Source organism: Pararge aegeria, chromosome 1, assembly GCF_905163445.1.
Source record: "Pararge aegeria chromosome 1, ilParAegt1.1, whole genome shotgun sequence".
NCBI classification, from domain to species: domain Eukaryota; kingdom Metazoa; phylum Arthropoda; class Insecta; order Lepidoptera; family Nymphalidae; genus Pararge; species Pararge aegeria.
This window is the reverse complement of record NC_053180.1, coordinates 8,325,199-8,342,545: the sequence shown is the minus strand read 5'-3', so window position 1 is coordinate 8,342,545 and position 17,347 is coordinate 8,325,199. Positions and strand designations below refer to the sequence as shown.

Here is a 17,347-nt window from a genome sequence, read left to right as displayed (position 1 = left end):
GATTCCGTTTAAGCGAGAGTCAAGGTTTACATGTTATTAGTCGATAGTTACTTGAGTCTTAAAGAATTTAGCACAGTGGGTATGCATAAATCTCTGTATTAACATATTACCTACCTCATAATTCTATACCATATTGGGCGCAAAATAACTTATCCATTCCAATATTAACGCTTTATTTCCCCTTATTCACATTATCACTTGATAATTGTCATTACTTAAGAGTCAGATTTCATTAACCAAGCCCACCGCGCACTGGAGCAGCGTGGTGGGCTTAAGATCTAGGTAACTGATCTGTACTGTGAGAAAGGAAGCCAGTGTATATATATAATAATATGATGAATACGTCTTAATAATTGGTGGAGCCTCGTCTTATCTTTTCTGGAAAACCGACTGGCATAGGTACGCCGGATCTTAGTTGATCCATACCATTCCTTCACACACACACACACACACACACACATCCCCCCCGTCGTAAGAAAGACGTGTGCGTGTGTTGTGTTGTGTGTGTGTGTGTGTCCGTCTGTCTGTAACATCGCTTACGCTAAATAAAAAACTAAAAAATAAACTAAATCCAAATAAATATTTGGATTTAGTTTATTTAGAAAACTGAATTAGTCGGGAAGTTTCTTAGTTAAGATTACAATCGCTCCAAGATGGCCGCCGCCACAAACTGACACATTCCATATTTTTTCAAAACTCCCTTTATATTGGTATAAAATTTAAGGGCTTGACTAGTAGAGTATTAGAAACTTCAATATTTATATTGAAGTTTATTATATATATTCTATTTCCTGAAATTACTTAACAGCGTAGGTACGTGCTACTCCTATTATTTGTCTTAAAGAGTAACGACCGCAAATAATCCTAATCTATGGGGATCACGCAAAATCCAGTACAATAAATAACCTGACAAACTTGTCTCACTTAGCAGTTATGCGAAACGGTGTGCTTCAGACGCTTTATATTGGACGACTTGTCGAACAGATATACTAAGATATATCACGAAAAAGACCGAGCTAACTGGCGAGGCAAAAGAAAATACAAAAAAGAAATTATCTTCCTTAATTATAGTTAGTATTGTCGGATATAACATGCTGTCCAAATAATAGAAATAATTATGCAAATGAAATCACAGAGCAAGTAAAAAATGTGTGTGTACTTATGTACACGCGCTAGAAGTTATACTTCTTTAGCTTAACAAGATAAAAATCTTTTTAAAAATTTTATCTTTATTTCTTTCTTTCTACGTTTGTAAAAAAAACTACACTAACAATAGAAAAAAGGTATTGATTGAATTATTGAAAGTCAACTGTCAAACGTTTTTTAGAAAAAGTAAAATGTCGACTATAGTTCATGGTGTCGGTTTTTTCTGACGGTGTGCGCGCGCATCGTAAAACTTCACTCTCACCATTTTTCCCAAAAATAATTTTTAGTTATGAATTATACTGTATTATATATTTCAACATAGATGATATGTATGTTCCGGTTTTTGTAAAGCTTCATGTAGATACGGTTTGTCGCATCGCAATATGTAAGCAAATCGTCATAGCAATCTGACATTCACCGTGGCTTGCATAAGTATTGCGTTGAAAATAATCATCTGTCAGTGATCTGTCAGGTGTTCTATCATAAACCAAGTTACGTGCTCGAAACATGTTGAGTATTTTTTCATTTTTTCCACGTTCTTTGTACTTTTTACGCAATTTTTATCTAAAGGCTTTATTAATATTCATCCTCAGGCATATAAGTCCCACTGCTGGGCAATGACCTTTCATTTCATAAGAGGGATTTAGAGCTTAAGCCCACTTCATAACTCGAATGCAGGTTGGCTTTTAACGATTTTAAATGTTAGTGATAAAGGCTCAATATGCTTTAAGTATTAAACAACCCATTACCGAATATTTTAGTACAAGCCGAAAATTAAACTCCGACGGATTTCGCAATGCGTAGTTGAGCATGCTAACTAACGAATACAGTACATTCAAAATTGAAACAAAACACGAAACCGTTTTCGTGATAATAATTTTAAATAATAGCAGTTCCGTTTAAACAAAATCATATAGGTATCTACACAGTATCTATAAATATTATATAGTAATAAGAAACGTCTAAGATAATGAAGGTAACTTTTAAAAAATATATGCATTCTCCTCTTCCTAAAAAGGTTTAATAATTAAACCTCTAAGAAAGTTCTCGTAAAGTATTGACTCAAACAAAAAAACTTAAACGTAATATAACAAACGAAAGCACGAAAAACGTCCTTGTGAAGTAGTTGTCCTTGAAGGTCGCCCGCGCAGGTTCTATGGGTTTCAAACCATAAAATATTACCACGAAGTATTCAATTGTACAGAGTAATGAAGGACATGATGATTCCAATTTTTTATTTTATTTTAAATACATGTATATGTGGTGCAGAAGATACTATTTAAAAATGTTTTAAGTTAAAAGTAAAAAATAGCAAAGTTTTTTTTAATTCGTAGGAAATAAAGATTAATTGAAATAACGGAGAACGGGCAGTTGCGTCCTCTGGGCCTCTACTTCCATTGGAGAATATAGGCAACCTCTTTCATTGGGAGGGGTTTCAGTATCAGTTCAGCAGTGGACTGTTATAGGCTTTTGATAAAAGAATTTTAAAAAACGCGATTGCTTAATTAAGCACGCTGTAATATAAAATGCAATTGTATGGTAATACTTATAACAAACGGTAACTGGCAAGCCGCCCCTACGAAGCGGTTGTCCTTGAAGGTCGGATGCGCAGCCTGCATTTGTTACGGACGATCTTAACCATAAAACGTCAGGCCATTTAATACGCAGACCAATAAATATGTAGAGATTACTAACTTTTTACATATAGTTTACATAACTTAGCTAAGAATCGAATTTTATACTTTGTACTTTGTTTATAGATTTTATTCGTAAGTCATCTTCATATAGTATGAAATGAAGCATCTATATTATTTTATAAGTGAATTAGCGCTCTTTTTCAAGTTATTTTAATAAAAATAATTATTGTAATTGCAGATACCAAGGTCGCTTATTTAAAAAACAGCACTTTTATACATTCTTGTTGATGGCTTTATTATTTGCTCGTTAGAGTAATAGCGTAATTTTAGACTCTTCCATGACTCTAACCTAACCTAACCTTCCTTAAGAATTTGACTTACAACTGCAAAATAGTTTCTTCAGAGATTAGCAAGTTCATAAAAAAAATTAACAAATTCTTTAACTCTTTAATATAAGATATAAGAATAGACAGATAGATAAATAATAGATAGAGATAAATAACTACTTTTCCGTCCAAGACGCAAATACCCCAATCTCGCATTTGCCGGGTTTTATATATTTATGGTATGTAATAATAGCTTACGGTTTTAAAACACGTCCCGTGGGAAGCGTCTTTTTTTTTAAATAGCCCACGTTACTCTCCATCCTTTCAACTAACTCTTTGCCACAAATGAAGTTGATTGGTCACTTCGTTAGGGCGTGACGATGGAACCAACAAACACACTTTCGCATTTATAATTTTAAGTAAAACCTTATTTGTAAGAGCGTCTTTAATGTGACCCTCTATTAATTTTTAGTCTGTCATATTCTACGTTGTATGGAGTGAACTTGTTGCCGCGCAAAGCGAACAGCTCGCGCGGGGTAACAACCGTTTTATGCGTCTGCATGATTTCAGCGCAGCCCTTAGACACGCCCTCGTTGGCCCGAACAGCGATAAAGGTCTAGATGCGTTTTGAGATGAGAGTATAAGAGAATTTGATGTATTGATTAATTTGTAAAGCCACAAAAGCAAGTTTTGTAATATTTTATAATAGTAGCCGAAATAAGTTTCAGTCTCGGAATTTTTACACACTTTATATTAAATTCAGCAGCATGTTTGTTTGTATGTTTATAACCGACTGCTTTAGACTTGATTCTGACGTATTTCAAACGGTTTGATTTCGTTTAAACTTTGTAGATATATCCGACCGATGACAGTAAAAAAAGATTATTCCATTTTTCAATTCGCAAAACATGATTTTTTTTAGCTTGGTCTCGGTTGAAATTAGGGAAAGTCAAATCACAAATTCCGACCATTAAAAATCGATTAAGTATAGTATAGATTTAGTAAGATAGACTAAGAGATAGATAACATTTACAAAGAAAAACACCTATGTCGGCAAAAAACCTTCAAAATCGTAACAAATTCGGTATTATTTCCTAGAATTCTTTAAATTCGGTTAAGTATCACTTTATTTTTACAGTGTTTAATGATATGGGGATCACTTCTATAGAAATACTGAAAAATTTGTAGCTTCTAGATTGCAGCTGTCTGGTGTCATGTCGCTTCATAGGGGAATGTGCGGTTGTACTTACTTGATAAGCAATAACTCATTGACTAATCCTTTTTTTTATTCAAACTCTTTTCCATTTCACCATTGTTTAGAAAAAATAAATAAAACTTGTGCGATTTAAAGACAATGTAAATTTGAAATTCAAAATCGCCAGCATTTCATCAGTTAACAAGTTTACACGTAGCCATTAGCATTCTGTGCTCGGGTGCAACAGGAAAAAGAATACGGGAATGCAATAAAACACTGTAGGGTTAACAGGGGCTTTTTGAATAGCGCGTTTTAGGGTTGATTGTTATCTATCTCCTTAAGGAGAGACTGTATTACGATATCGTTTTCGATAACTTGTTTACCGAGCTCCACTCTTTAAATATACTTCCAATCGTCGTCTTAGCGTTCGACCTAACATGTCACATCAATAATAATAATAACGTTTAATTCAGATAAAAATCCAAAGCTACAACAATAACAATTATCTTATTTACTGTATTATAAATTAAAATTGGCCGAACCTATAAATAATAAATAATTAGGAATCTTCTAACTAAGGTAAGTACCCTCTTGAGCACTTGGTGTGTGAGTGTGTACCAACCCAGTGCTTCATCTTTATGAAGCACTGGGTTGGTACACACTTTATGAAGCAGGGGTTTTCCCATTGATTGCTTAATATTTTCAAAATATTGTTGGAGCTTCCGCGCATTCTGCTCATCATTGATGCAGATCTTTTTCTCATGATTGCTTAGAAGTCATCAGCGTGATTCTCCGCAAGCATTTTTGATGCACTGCAGAAGCGCGGCAGCCCCAACAATACTCTTAAGTCATTATTGTAATATATACGTAGGCCGTTATAAGCCCTCTGTGTATATGACCAATAGCCTATAACAGTTCACTGCTGGACTAACCGAACGCTGCTGCCCTTTCTCCTCTATACCTATTGTTATATTCCCTTAGTTGCCTCGTACGATACCCGTTGACCATACCATTTCACGCTTGTTCTAGCCCTTTCTTCAATAGCCTATAACAGTCCACTGCTGGACTAACCGAACGCTGCTGTCCGTTCTCCGTTATATTGTTATATTTCCTTAATTGCTTCGTACGATACCCGTCAACCATACCATTTCACGCTTCTTCTAGCCCTTTCTTCAATAGTCTATAACAGTTCACTGCTGGACTAACCGAACGCTGCTTTTCGTTCTCCGTTATATTGTTATATTCCCTTAGTTGCCTCGTACGAAGTCCGTCGACCATACCATTTCACGCTTTTTCTTGCCCTTTCATCAATAGCCTATAACAGTTCACTGCTGGACTAACCGAACGCTTTTGTCCGTTCTCCGTTATATTGTTATATTTCCTTAGTTGCCTCGTACGACACCCGTCGACCATACCATACCAGCCTATTCAGTTCACACGTTCTAAAGCTGCGTTGAAGGTCGGGTTGATGATCGCATGAAGTTGGTGGAAAGGCATCAGGGATGCTTACAACTGTAGTCTGATCAGCCGTCACCACAAGCCACATGATGCTCTCGGGCGAGCATATAGCTGAGCTTTCAAATCTCGCCACACCAGAAGATTACGCGGATGTATCCACTAGGGCACTGTGCAAAAAAGGACTTGAAGGATGAACTGAGCACACCTAATATCTCAACACGCTGTGTTTACCAGCAAAGATTTTGCAGTCGTCAAAGTCAACAGGAGGATGGTTCTTAGACAAAGAAACCCTGTTTTACTTCCACGAGGGCTGACTTTTAGCTATAGATCATGAGGTCATCTACACACTTCTTCTTCTAGTGTCTCTTATCAGAGGTTGGCAATCAATAGGGCTAACTGAACTTTATTAACAGCTTGTCTGTACAATGACTATGTTTAAGCCACTAGCGTAAATTTTTGCCAGAAAATTCGCATTCGACCAGGCTTACGCTTGTCCTATATCTGGCCTTGAATAATGAGTCGGAGCAGTTCGTGCTTTGGATTGCGCATTAGTTTATGTCCATTGGCGTGCATAGAGGGTATGCAGATGATATAAAAAGAATAAAATCTCCAGTAGGAGTTATAAATAATTATGGGTAGGCTTTTTATAACTCTCACAATGCCTATCCTTAACGTTTTTTATAATTCGTACTCGAGATTTTCTTCATTTTATATCATCTGCATACCCTGTGTATACCCTCTATGCACGCCAATGGTTATGTCCCAGATACTCAAGCTTTCTCAGAATAGAGAAAACTACGCACAGACCGAAAAAAAGGAACTTCATGGATTACAAGGTCAATCCTTCTCTAGATAGGTTATATTCAGTACGTTTACAGTCCTTGTTAATCGATAGGAGAAGTATTAAATAATTCTCTGTATAATTTAATAGTTCTGACCTTTCCCCCCTATCTACAGCACATGCATTATGTAACGACCCATTGTCTGAACTTTATAAGGACACATATTATTACAGTTTTTGTAAGAGAAAGTTGCTGTTGATTATTTTGATTGCTCGTTGTTTGCTTGAATGAATGGTATTTGACTCGCACTTTGAAATTAAATAGCTTATTATATGTTGGTATTTGTTAATTTATTTTGAAGTTACTAGACCGTTAGTTGTTATGATTGTAAGGGTACGTAACCATGCTTTTTCTTCCGTGCACATAAGACATGTTCCAAATGTCGGCTCCGATTATATAAAAATTGACCCTATGACATTGAAATCTATAATTTTATTTGAATTGAAACTAGACGAGCTCTGAATAGTAATAAGGTAGCTTATTTATAAATAAAATTATATATTTTTTTATCATTCTTACTTCTCTAGTAAAGAATGGGCAGAAGACAAAAATACCGTCCGTCCATGCTCGAAAAGTGAATAGAACTTGAAAAATAAACATTTTGTCCCTTCCCTGTGAATTAAATATTTCCTGCATGCCATGCTGCTAATAACAGCTGTAATAACAAATATATAATATATAAACGAAACTGAGAGTAAAGGTACCTTAAAAGGATCCAGCCACCCTAAGATGTGACTATTTTGTGAACTTAGTCAGAATTGGTTCAGCGTCTTAGCTGTTCATTAGTAACAAATCCAACTTTCTATGTATACTGAATAATTCAAATATTATTACGGATATCAGCATACATCTATAGACCAATGATATAAGGCCTACTTGATATAAATGAATTTAAGAATTACGGAAAAAAACCTTAACATTTCCCCTAACCTAAGTTTTTGCAAGAAAATGGATATTATGTTTTGTTTTTAACAAGACTAGATTACTTATTGTTAAGAATAATAATATATTTATGACAAACGGTTTATACAAAAAGTGCTCCCTTCATAACATATTAGCTAAGATAATTAACTAGGTATTTGATATTATTTTCATTATTGCAAAGGTAGCTTGCACAACAATCTATCACACCTTTACTAAAGAGAACAACATAATTGATGTAGAGATCAAATAGTCAGTTGGGCATTGATCTAAGTCCAAATGATCGATGAGTTCTGCAATTTGTAAATAGTCAATCAGTAATAGAATGGTTTTTATTTACATATCGTGATTAATAGAAGTAAAGTATACCTACTAATAAACTATATGATACCTAGATATATCTTTAATATATCTATATAATAAATAAATAAATGCCGCCAGTGCAATGGTAGAGAGATGAATAAAAACCAAATTAAAATTCAATTTCAAAAATATTTTATGCACGCAAACCTTATTTCAGTCACTTATGCAGAGTTTAACATGTTACACTAATGTTAGTGATGGTGATAAATGCATTCGTTAACCTTAAACTAAAGCCGGTCTAAGAAGAGCCCACAACAAACTTAGCCAGGTTTTTTTTTGTTATCACCATCTCAAAGTCTAGTTAATGTTGAGCTATGAAGTTAGAACAATTCGTACCCAAGCTTTTTTAATATACATGTAATCCTTAATATTATAATAGGATTTTTCTAAAGTTATTTTAATACGTTTATTTGTTGGCAGGCTGGTTTTCGGCGTGTGGGTGTCGTGGCGGGTCTCTCGCGACGGCCCGGGGCTCCATCGCAGCACTGCTACGGAGTAGGGCCTTCGCTCTCGTGTCGCCACGTGCGATATCCGCCTATAGAGCGAGGCCCACTTCTGGTAATATCCCTACTTCTCTACTGATATTCTCAATGCTAAAGTGTATTTTTAGATGGTTTTATTTTAAGGTTCAACAACTTCAGTAGTAGCACGGACTCAGGAGGCTGCTTCCTGTTGTCCGTAATTCACCTAGTAGAGGAGGAGTCGCGACATCTGTATTCTGATCTGTCGTCACCACAAAGCATTTTATTTAGCTTGCCATGTATAAATCTGGAGAAGATCACATTAAGTAGATTAAAATACAACTAAAGGCAGATAGCACTACTTAATTTAATCCAATTCATCTGAAGATTTTAAATTAGATTTAATATTATTTACTTTTGGCGTTAGACGATGAATTAACAGGGGATTTTATTTTTAAAAGTTTAGTATGAAATACACATACCTACATTATGTATCTAGTTTTGTCTGCTTTTAGAAAACGAAGCTTCATATTCTTAAGCTTATATAAGCTTCATATTTAGTAAGTTAGTTCTATACCTAATCTAAACTGTACCTAAGAATGGATAAAACAATTTAAGGAGCGTCATACAAAACAGACAATGTATTGTAGAGTCGAGTAGATAAGTAAAATTTTACGAACGCGTTTTACGACATTGAGATAATCGTAAAACTTATAAAATACAGACTCTGAACAAGCTCATAACGTTAGATACTTAGATAAGAAGTGTGCTTAGCGTAAAGTACAAAATATTATGTTTAAAACTTCCATGTTATTAATAAAATTTATTGTCATTGGTAAACGTCGTAAGGAAACCTGCATGCCTCAGAGTTCTCTATAACGTTTTGAAAGGCTTCTGAAGTCTATTAGGCCAGCATAGTGAACTAGGGCCTCAACTCTTTCCATTCTAATCGGAGACCCATGTTCTGTAGTAATGACAGTTCTCATTAAACGTAAGCTTATTAAGTCCTTTAACATTAGCTTTTGCTCCTAACTTTAACCAATTGGATTTTTTTGATGTGGATTGGAAATCTAACGGTAAGTAGGTACTTGCGCCTTTGCAAATAATTGAAAAAAAAAGTGGATGAATTCGCGGGCAACAGTTTATAAAGAATAAGTCATCATCATCATTACGTCAACCCATTACCGGCCCACTACGGAGCACGGCATAATGTTCTCAAAAATGTGTGGAGTCCACCAATCCGCATTGGGCCAGCGTGGTGGACTACGGCTTTTAACCCCTTTTCATAGTGGGAGGAGACCCGTGCCCTGTAGCGGGCCGGTACAATCTATGATACAATCTTGTACGCTCTTTTACTATCTTTGTGCTTAAAATAACTAATTTTGACGAAAAGTGCCGAATAAAGCTGATATGACAGGGCCAAAATAACTAGCACGAATTCTTTTGCCCCTATGGTATTTATTTGGAGCTCATTTTCTTAATCATTATCCTAATCTATCAATGTCCCACTGCTGGGCAAACGTTAACTTTAATTGTCTCTTATAGAAGAGCAGTATTTAAAACTAATTTAGAGCAGCCTGGTGGGAACTCCTTTTAAAATTTAACAGCCCACACCGCTTCAACTGCCAATAAAATAATAAACCCCTTATCATCCGCCTACAGGGCATGGGTCTACTCCCACAGTGAGAATGGTTTAGGCGTTAGTCCACCACGCGGGTAAAGTAAGGTTTGGTGGACTTCACACAAATTTGAGACCACTATGGAGAATTCTCAGACATGCAGGTTTCCTCACGATGTTATTCTTCGCCGTTAAAGCAAGTGATAGTTATTTAATTGCTTAAAACGCATATAATTTAGAAAAGTTAGAAGTGTGCTGGAGTTGAACTTGGACTTTCATTTTTTATTATAATTTTTCTAAATTCAAAATTTGTTCCAGAAAGTGGTAGAGTAGGTGCGCAGTACGAAAGAGCAGCCGCAAGACCGGGGACGCCGTTGCGGCTGGCAGGTGTGTTCGCGGACGGCAGCAAAGCGAAAGCGCCGAAGTATGCCCAGCTCATCGATCCGCAAGGAAATGTAAGTTTAATTTTTAGTTCTATTTAACCCGTGAACCGCGCAAAATTACAAAAAACGTAAACGAACGAACGCAACACCGAGGTGGCCAATCCGCACGATCAGCGGCGTCCTGTGTACCACGATCCACCAATCACAGCACTCTTGATCAATCGAGCTTTTCTTGTGATTAGTCGCATGTGCTGAATAGCCCAGCTAAATCGGGTCACCCATTTATTTATTTTATTTATTTATTTAACTCTTAAGTTAGGAAAATAGAAGAACAATAGAAATACAAAGACAGAAGTAGAATACAAAAGGCGGCCTTATCGTTTAGTAGCGATCCCCATTTTTCAGCCATTTTGGAGATGAGCCGGAGGAAGCAGACAGACTGACTGATAGACGAATTGAATTAAAAAGGTTTTGTACAGCATTAACTCTAATCATCATCATCATCAACAGTCTATAACAGATGCCGCTTCAGGACTGAAGGCCTTTCCAACGCAAGGGTTTGCTATAATCACCAAGGGCCGACAGTTTGGTGATCGCAGTAGATGATAGTAGTAGAAGCACAGAGGGCGCTGCTGCGCGTTGCACGTTATATTCTCTTAGTCGCCTTGAATGACACCCGCGGAAAGAGGCGACCAATGTTTTAGACAACTCTAATATATGTTTTAAGAAGAAGGAGAAGAAGAAACACTTTTTAGCACGTACAACATACAGGAAAAGAAACAGTAAGGAGTATACAGTACACAATGTAGACGCGGCCTTATTGCTGCAAGCAATCTCTTACAGGCAACCTTTGTAAACAGAACTTACAGCAAGAGAACGGGATAGTGCCAAGTGTGTTGATATATATACATAAATACCAAAATGTAAAGATACAAATACATAGATATTTTAAATAAATATACGTAATATATAAATATAGATAATAGATATAAATATATAACAAACATAATATATATAACAAACATAATGTATTTAAATAAAAGCAACAACCTCCGTGGCGCAACGGTGATTCGGCGTGTCATAGACTAAGTGAAAATTCAAAATGGCGGATGTCACACAGAGCCTCAAAGAGCTTTAAAAAAGGCATAGAGAATAATGACATTCTGAGAAAAAATACTTACTTTGTGAAAAGTTTTATGTCCGGGAAATTTGTACAATGCTTTCACAGTTTACAAGATATTAATGTTGTTAGGTTCTTGTTTTTGTACTTTTCGATTCCAACCAAAATTAAACCCGTGTAAAAATATACTCCTAGTTAGTTGCCCTTAAAATGTCGTGCGGTTCGCATTTTGACAGCGGCCAGTGGCGTGACATGGTTTTTGACCAGGGTAGTCGATAGTAACATATTAAATCAATGCATAAAGTAGAGAAATTGCGTAAAATGAAAATATCCCACCCCTATTTGAGTAACCTGAAAATTTTGGGGCAGGCAGTGCTTTGTACTTTTGTGATGTGCACGCTAGTGACCACAGCTTTTCGACTTATTCCGCAATAGATTTTCCGTGGTTACACTATTGTAATACAAAATAAAAAGTAATGCTTAATTGATTAAAATATATCGAATCAAGTGTATATTATTTTTACACAATTTCTAACTTAACCTATCGTTCTCATCATCATCATCGCCATGTCAACCGATCGACATCCACTGCTGGACATAGGTCATTTGTAGGGAGTTCCACAATACACGGTCTTGGGCCGCTTGCCTCCAGCGGCTCCCAGCGACTCGCCTGGTGTCATCTGTCCACCTCGTTGGGGGCCGACTTACGCTGAGCTTACCGGTGCGGGATCGCCATTACAGCACCTTAAGACCCCACGTTACGGAAACGGAAATAAAAAAGTAATGCTACCTAATTGATTAAAATATATCGAATCTTGTTTTTATTTATTTTTCCATAGTTTCTTACGTAGCCTATCGGTCTACTGCAAACTATTTAAGTCGACTAACTATACCCACGTACTAAATAAGATTACTTGGGCTTTTCAAGCACGCAGCTGTGTAGCAGAGGTATGCTAAAGAGGTAGTGACTTTGAGTAGGCACCCGTATGCCCGCTGGGCACTCGAATTAATTGCACTTAAATAAGTTTTATACTGATACTAGCTGATCCCCGCGGTTTCACCCTCGTTAACTAATGGTCGTAATGTAATGTTAAATTAACCACGCGGATACTTTATTCATTGATGTAAACCCTTCCGTACGACTCGTAATATAAATTCCCGTAAATTTGAGACGATCTTAGATACATTTTAAACAGAGATTATTTCCAAACTAGATACATTTTATTCCGGGAATACTGACGTTTCCCTCGCGTTAAAAAATTAATTTTACCTATGCAACATTTTGGATTACATTATTAAAATTTTCTTAAGAATCTCTTATATCATTTATTAACAAATAACCCGATGAACTTCATGAAATTATTGGTTTATTAATTGTTCAACAGTTTCGGAGCCTATTCGGTACAAACAAGCAAAGAAAAAAATCCTTTTTATAATATAACTATCTATGTATTATTAACGTACTAACAAGGAAAATACCAATGACCAATCCGCACTGGGCCAGCGTGGTGGACTACTGCCTTAACCCCTTCTCATTATGGGAGGCGACCCGTGTCCTTTAATCGTATGATATTATGTTGATATTTTGATGATTTACCAAATTTTTATTTAAAGACAATTGATTTAAAAACCAGAATAATTTACAAAAAAATATTATTAGGTGTATATGCCTTGGATCCATTATTTTCCTATGGTATTCTATCTAGCACGATCGCTCGGTTTTATAGAAGCGCAGTGTTTTTTATCACAAAAAAGGCAGAGTAAAATTGTGTTTCTATTAAGTATAAACGCCGGGATGGAAACACGCGAGCTGAACTTTATTACTGAACTAATATCGATTAATCAACTCCATCACGAGAGAATCGAACAATGCAAAGCGAAAAAATCGATCCACCCGTAATAATGGTTCTCGATTTTAATTCGACTGGTTGTCGAATAAGAACAAGTTTTACTAATAACACAGTAGTATTATTTTGAAATAACATTTTTATAAATACAATTAAATATAAATATACCTCTCATCTTCAGCTTTGTTTTGCGCTATTGGTTACCTGGAAGAGATCGCTATGTATGTATGTATAAGGCCGCCAAATTGTTTACATTGAGTGATTTTTTTTATTACAATTTTCCTGTACTTGTATGTGGTGTACAAAAAACTATTCATTGATTCACTACACTACGACATACATAAACACGGCGTCTCTAAAATTAGGATTGTAAATTCTTAAACAAGGGAGTCAACAATATTAAAATGATACTGCTTTAAATCATGGTAGTGAGCCCGCTAGGTTCTGCTTCATTAAGATATTCTTATATTCATATATGAATATCTTAATGAAGCATATAATATCTATATATTTTTCGTTAGTTAATTGCATTTTTACACCAATCTTCAAAGTAAGATATGTACTGTATGAAGAGAATAGAGTTATCAAATTTAACACCACATAATACTTCACGCATTGTTATTGAGCCTTGAAGTAATACTCACTAATATTTTGAATGCGAAAGGTGGTAGTTCTCATAGTTATAAAAGTTATATAAATATAAGCATATGAAAACCCTAGGGATTAGAGCTAGGTGCCTACTCCCTTCCCTTCTGAAATTGTTCTAACACTAGAACAAACGTTAATTGACGTTAATTTCAGTATGTTTTTTTTTTCTATCGCATTATTCATTTTGTTTATGAAACTCCCGTTCACGTACGTACCTATGTATGATTTTGTATTCCATAGAAGGTAGTAGGTCTCATCATAAAAAAGTTACACTAATATGAGTTTCCATGGTAGAGCCGAGGTATTTTCCAATTTAAATCCCCATAGAAAACGTCTTCGTACTTTATTGTATTCTAAGATGTTTAAAGTAAAGGCTTCATTATATAAAATCGCAATTCCCCGCACCAGCCGCCATTTGCAATGAAATTAAAAAGAAGTACGTCCTTACACTCGAAAGAACATTAAGTACTCTTTGTCTATTTTGCTTCGACAACCCATAGTAACGCACAGCAGGATCTCGACAGTAAAGATCTAGCAAAATAAAACAAACAATCCAAACAAACGAAAACAAACCGTATTTCAACAGGATAACGTTCAAACAGAACGCAAAATTAAGTTAAGAATTCTATTGCAATGCAAAGCTATTTTTCCAATTGGAAATAGAAAGGTCGACTTTATTGCCTTGTCATAGGGTGTATAGAAAACGCACGGAGAGTCCTTTTGTACATTTCTGCAATGTGAGGGCAGTGTCCTCGGTGAACCGTGTTGCTAGGACGACGGAATAGGGCTGTCACGATTCTTACTTTTTTTTCTCGTTTAACAGAAAATATGTGGACGTTTAGGAACCTAAGAGCTTTGAGAAAACGTTGATTGAGTTTTCCATGCTATATTTTATTATAATTCAATTCAATATTTTCTTTAATGTCTCAAAGTACAGACACTTTGAGACAATTTTATCTAGGACAAGGTATCCTAAACTGTCTTAAAATAACACCTTATTTCGTGGCATCCATTTTTTTTAATTAAATACAGGTAAGTAGTTGGTGTGACTTAAGACAAGACAAACTTCAAGAGCCGTGTTTCCAAAGCATGATGTGGGTGTGTGTGTGTGTGATTCGATATATTTTAATCAAGTGATAAATGTCAGATTATCTTATTGATCATCTTTACCTATGAACCTGCTTCCCTATGACAATAACGAAGCGAAGTAGATTTAACACAAGTAAAAAATATAAATTTTAAATCTTTGGAGTCATTGTTTTATTTCGTAGGGCCTCTAGAAGTATTTCGGAAAAATCTCATTTGTAAAAAACTTTAATTTCACGAAATTTGTGTTGTGACGAAAATTTTGACTTTTGTTTCGTTTCTTTTCATTTACGTCTGTTTTTAGGTCACCACATAGTAATGCCACAGATAATTACGGCCCCTAGGAGAAAAAGATAATGCGTTCTTAGATGAAGTGATTGATAATTTGTAGTAGTTTGCACGTATATATTTTTATTTAAATTTGTATTGTTTTAATTTAAATTTTTATAATATAATTATGTAAATATTTTAATTTATGACAATATGTGATGAAAGATGTGTAAGCTCATCGGTTTTTACAAGCAAGCTTAAGCTGGAAGATGATAATATAAAATGGTAAAAGCCTACTCCAATAAGAGTTTTTTTGAGACAAAACAGTCTTTCTTTATGCATGTTTGAATATCCAAATTTATCATTCATGTAACTCTAGAGGTGAGCATACAGCATCAGAGCACTGCCTACCTTAAATCTGCTAAGGAATTTTGCGGTATAATGTTGACGGACCGCGGCCGAAACTTCCCCTCAAGAGGAGAAACCTTAGCCAATTTGGAAATAGACTATCATTGGAATTCTCGTTCTAGATTTCAGAAATGGAATTTAGACCATCCTTCTTAGAGCTATACAGCTTTTGCAGAGTTCACCAAAATATCATAGAAAATTACAAAGAGCACCAATAACCTAGATCGATACAATCTCATTCTCTATCTAACAAAGAAACCTCCATACCAACAACCTAATTGCTCGATACTTCATCCAGCCCTATTACAACGAAACGCATGCGAAAAATGATGCACTCCATTTTGTTTACGGCATAATGAGCTTAATTATGTAAGAGCTTATCCGATAGCCGCGAGCTATTCCCAAAGCGCACGACTCCAAGACGAATGGTAAGAAATGGTAATGGAGTGTAAGTGACTCGTGTTGAATTATCTCTTTCTTGTTACATTCTTTGGTGTAAGAATGCTAAGTTTTCTTTACATATACATGAAATTATATATAGACAGTAGACACCTCTAACTTTTCAGAATTATGTGGGTATATATGAAATTAAAGCGTTTATCTCCAACTTCTCGATACTATTTACGTTTTTTAAGCATTTAAAAGGTGAAGGTAAACATCGAGAGGCAACGTGCATGTCTAAGAGATCTTTTTAGTGTTCTGTACTGGGAGGAGACCTGTGATCAATAACGGGCTGATAATTGTGACAAGAAGTAATCTAAATGGTACATCAGTAACACATGAAAATGTTTGCTTATTAAAAATCACCAGTAATCTACGGAATTTCGGCTGATAAGTTTGAATTTTTTTACAACACGCTGCATTTGAATAATCGCGTGATTTTTATACAGCGAAACAATCACCACCATCAAAATTCAAAATTCATTTGTTTCAAGTAGGCCTAATATAAGCACTTTTGAAACGTCAAGTCTATCTGTTTTTAGTGACTCTACCACCGGTCCGGAAGACAGATTCAACCGAGAAGAAGCCGGCAAGAAACTCAGCAGTTGCTCTTTTCCAACATCAACAATTAAATTTAAATTTTAAAATTAATTTTTCTTTATTGTGAGAGATGAAAGCGGAACCACATGCTTCCAAGCAACCTAGTCATCTATTAAGATAAAAGCAACACACGATAAAGTTAATACTTCACAGCAACGGGAGCGCAATTTTTTGAATTAATTGAGCCAGAACTGCTAGTGGCCGAGAACAACTAGTTTCAAATAAAAAAATCTAACCAAACACTATTAAAAAATCTGCGCGGGCTTGTTTCGTGCTATAATTTTTCAAAACGAGATCCTGATTCGATATCTTTCAAATTTCGAAGTATTTCTACCCGCCCTTGGAAGGTCACTTAGGTAAATTTTAGCAGGTTAGGATTGGGTCAAAGGAACGGTCCATCCCACAAATTATAATGAAGAAATTCTGAGAATAACATAATTATTATCAAGTTGAAGTTTAGTATAAAATATATACAGCGTGTGCTTACTTAGTATAAATCATAATATATATACAGATGTGGTATCGAATGTGCATTATACTTCGTTATTTCTTACATGTATATTTTTTTTATGCGGTC

At 35.4% G+C, this 17,347-nt stretch overlaps 1 protein-coding gene across 1 annotated transcript in view; it reads left to right on the top strand.

Annotated features, from left to right (window-relative positions):
* Positions 1 to 17,347, top strand: part of LOC120637182 — a 134,720-nt gene that overhangs the window by 105,173 nt on the left and 12,200 nt on the right. The window contains exons 3-4 of the mRNA XM_039908866.1: positions 8,309 to 8,446; positions 10,286 to 10,422. Coding sequence (XP_039764800.1) covers positions 8,309 to 8,446; positions 10,286 to 10,422 — 275 coding nt within the window. The remainder of the gene's footprint in view (positions 1 to 8,308; positions 8,447 to 10,285; positions 10,423 to 17,347) is intronic.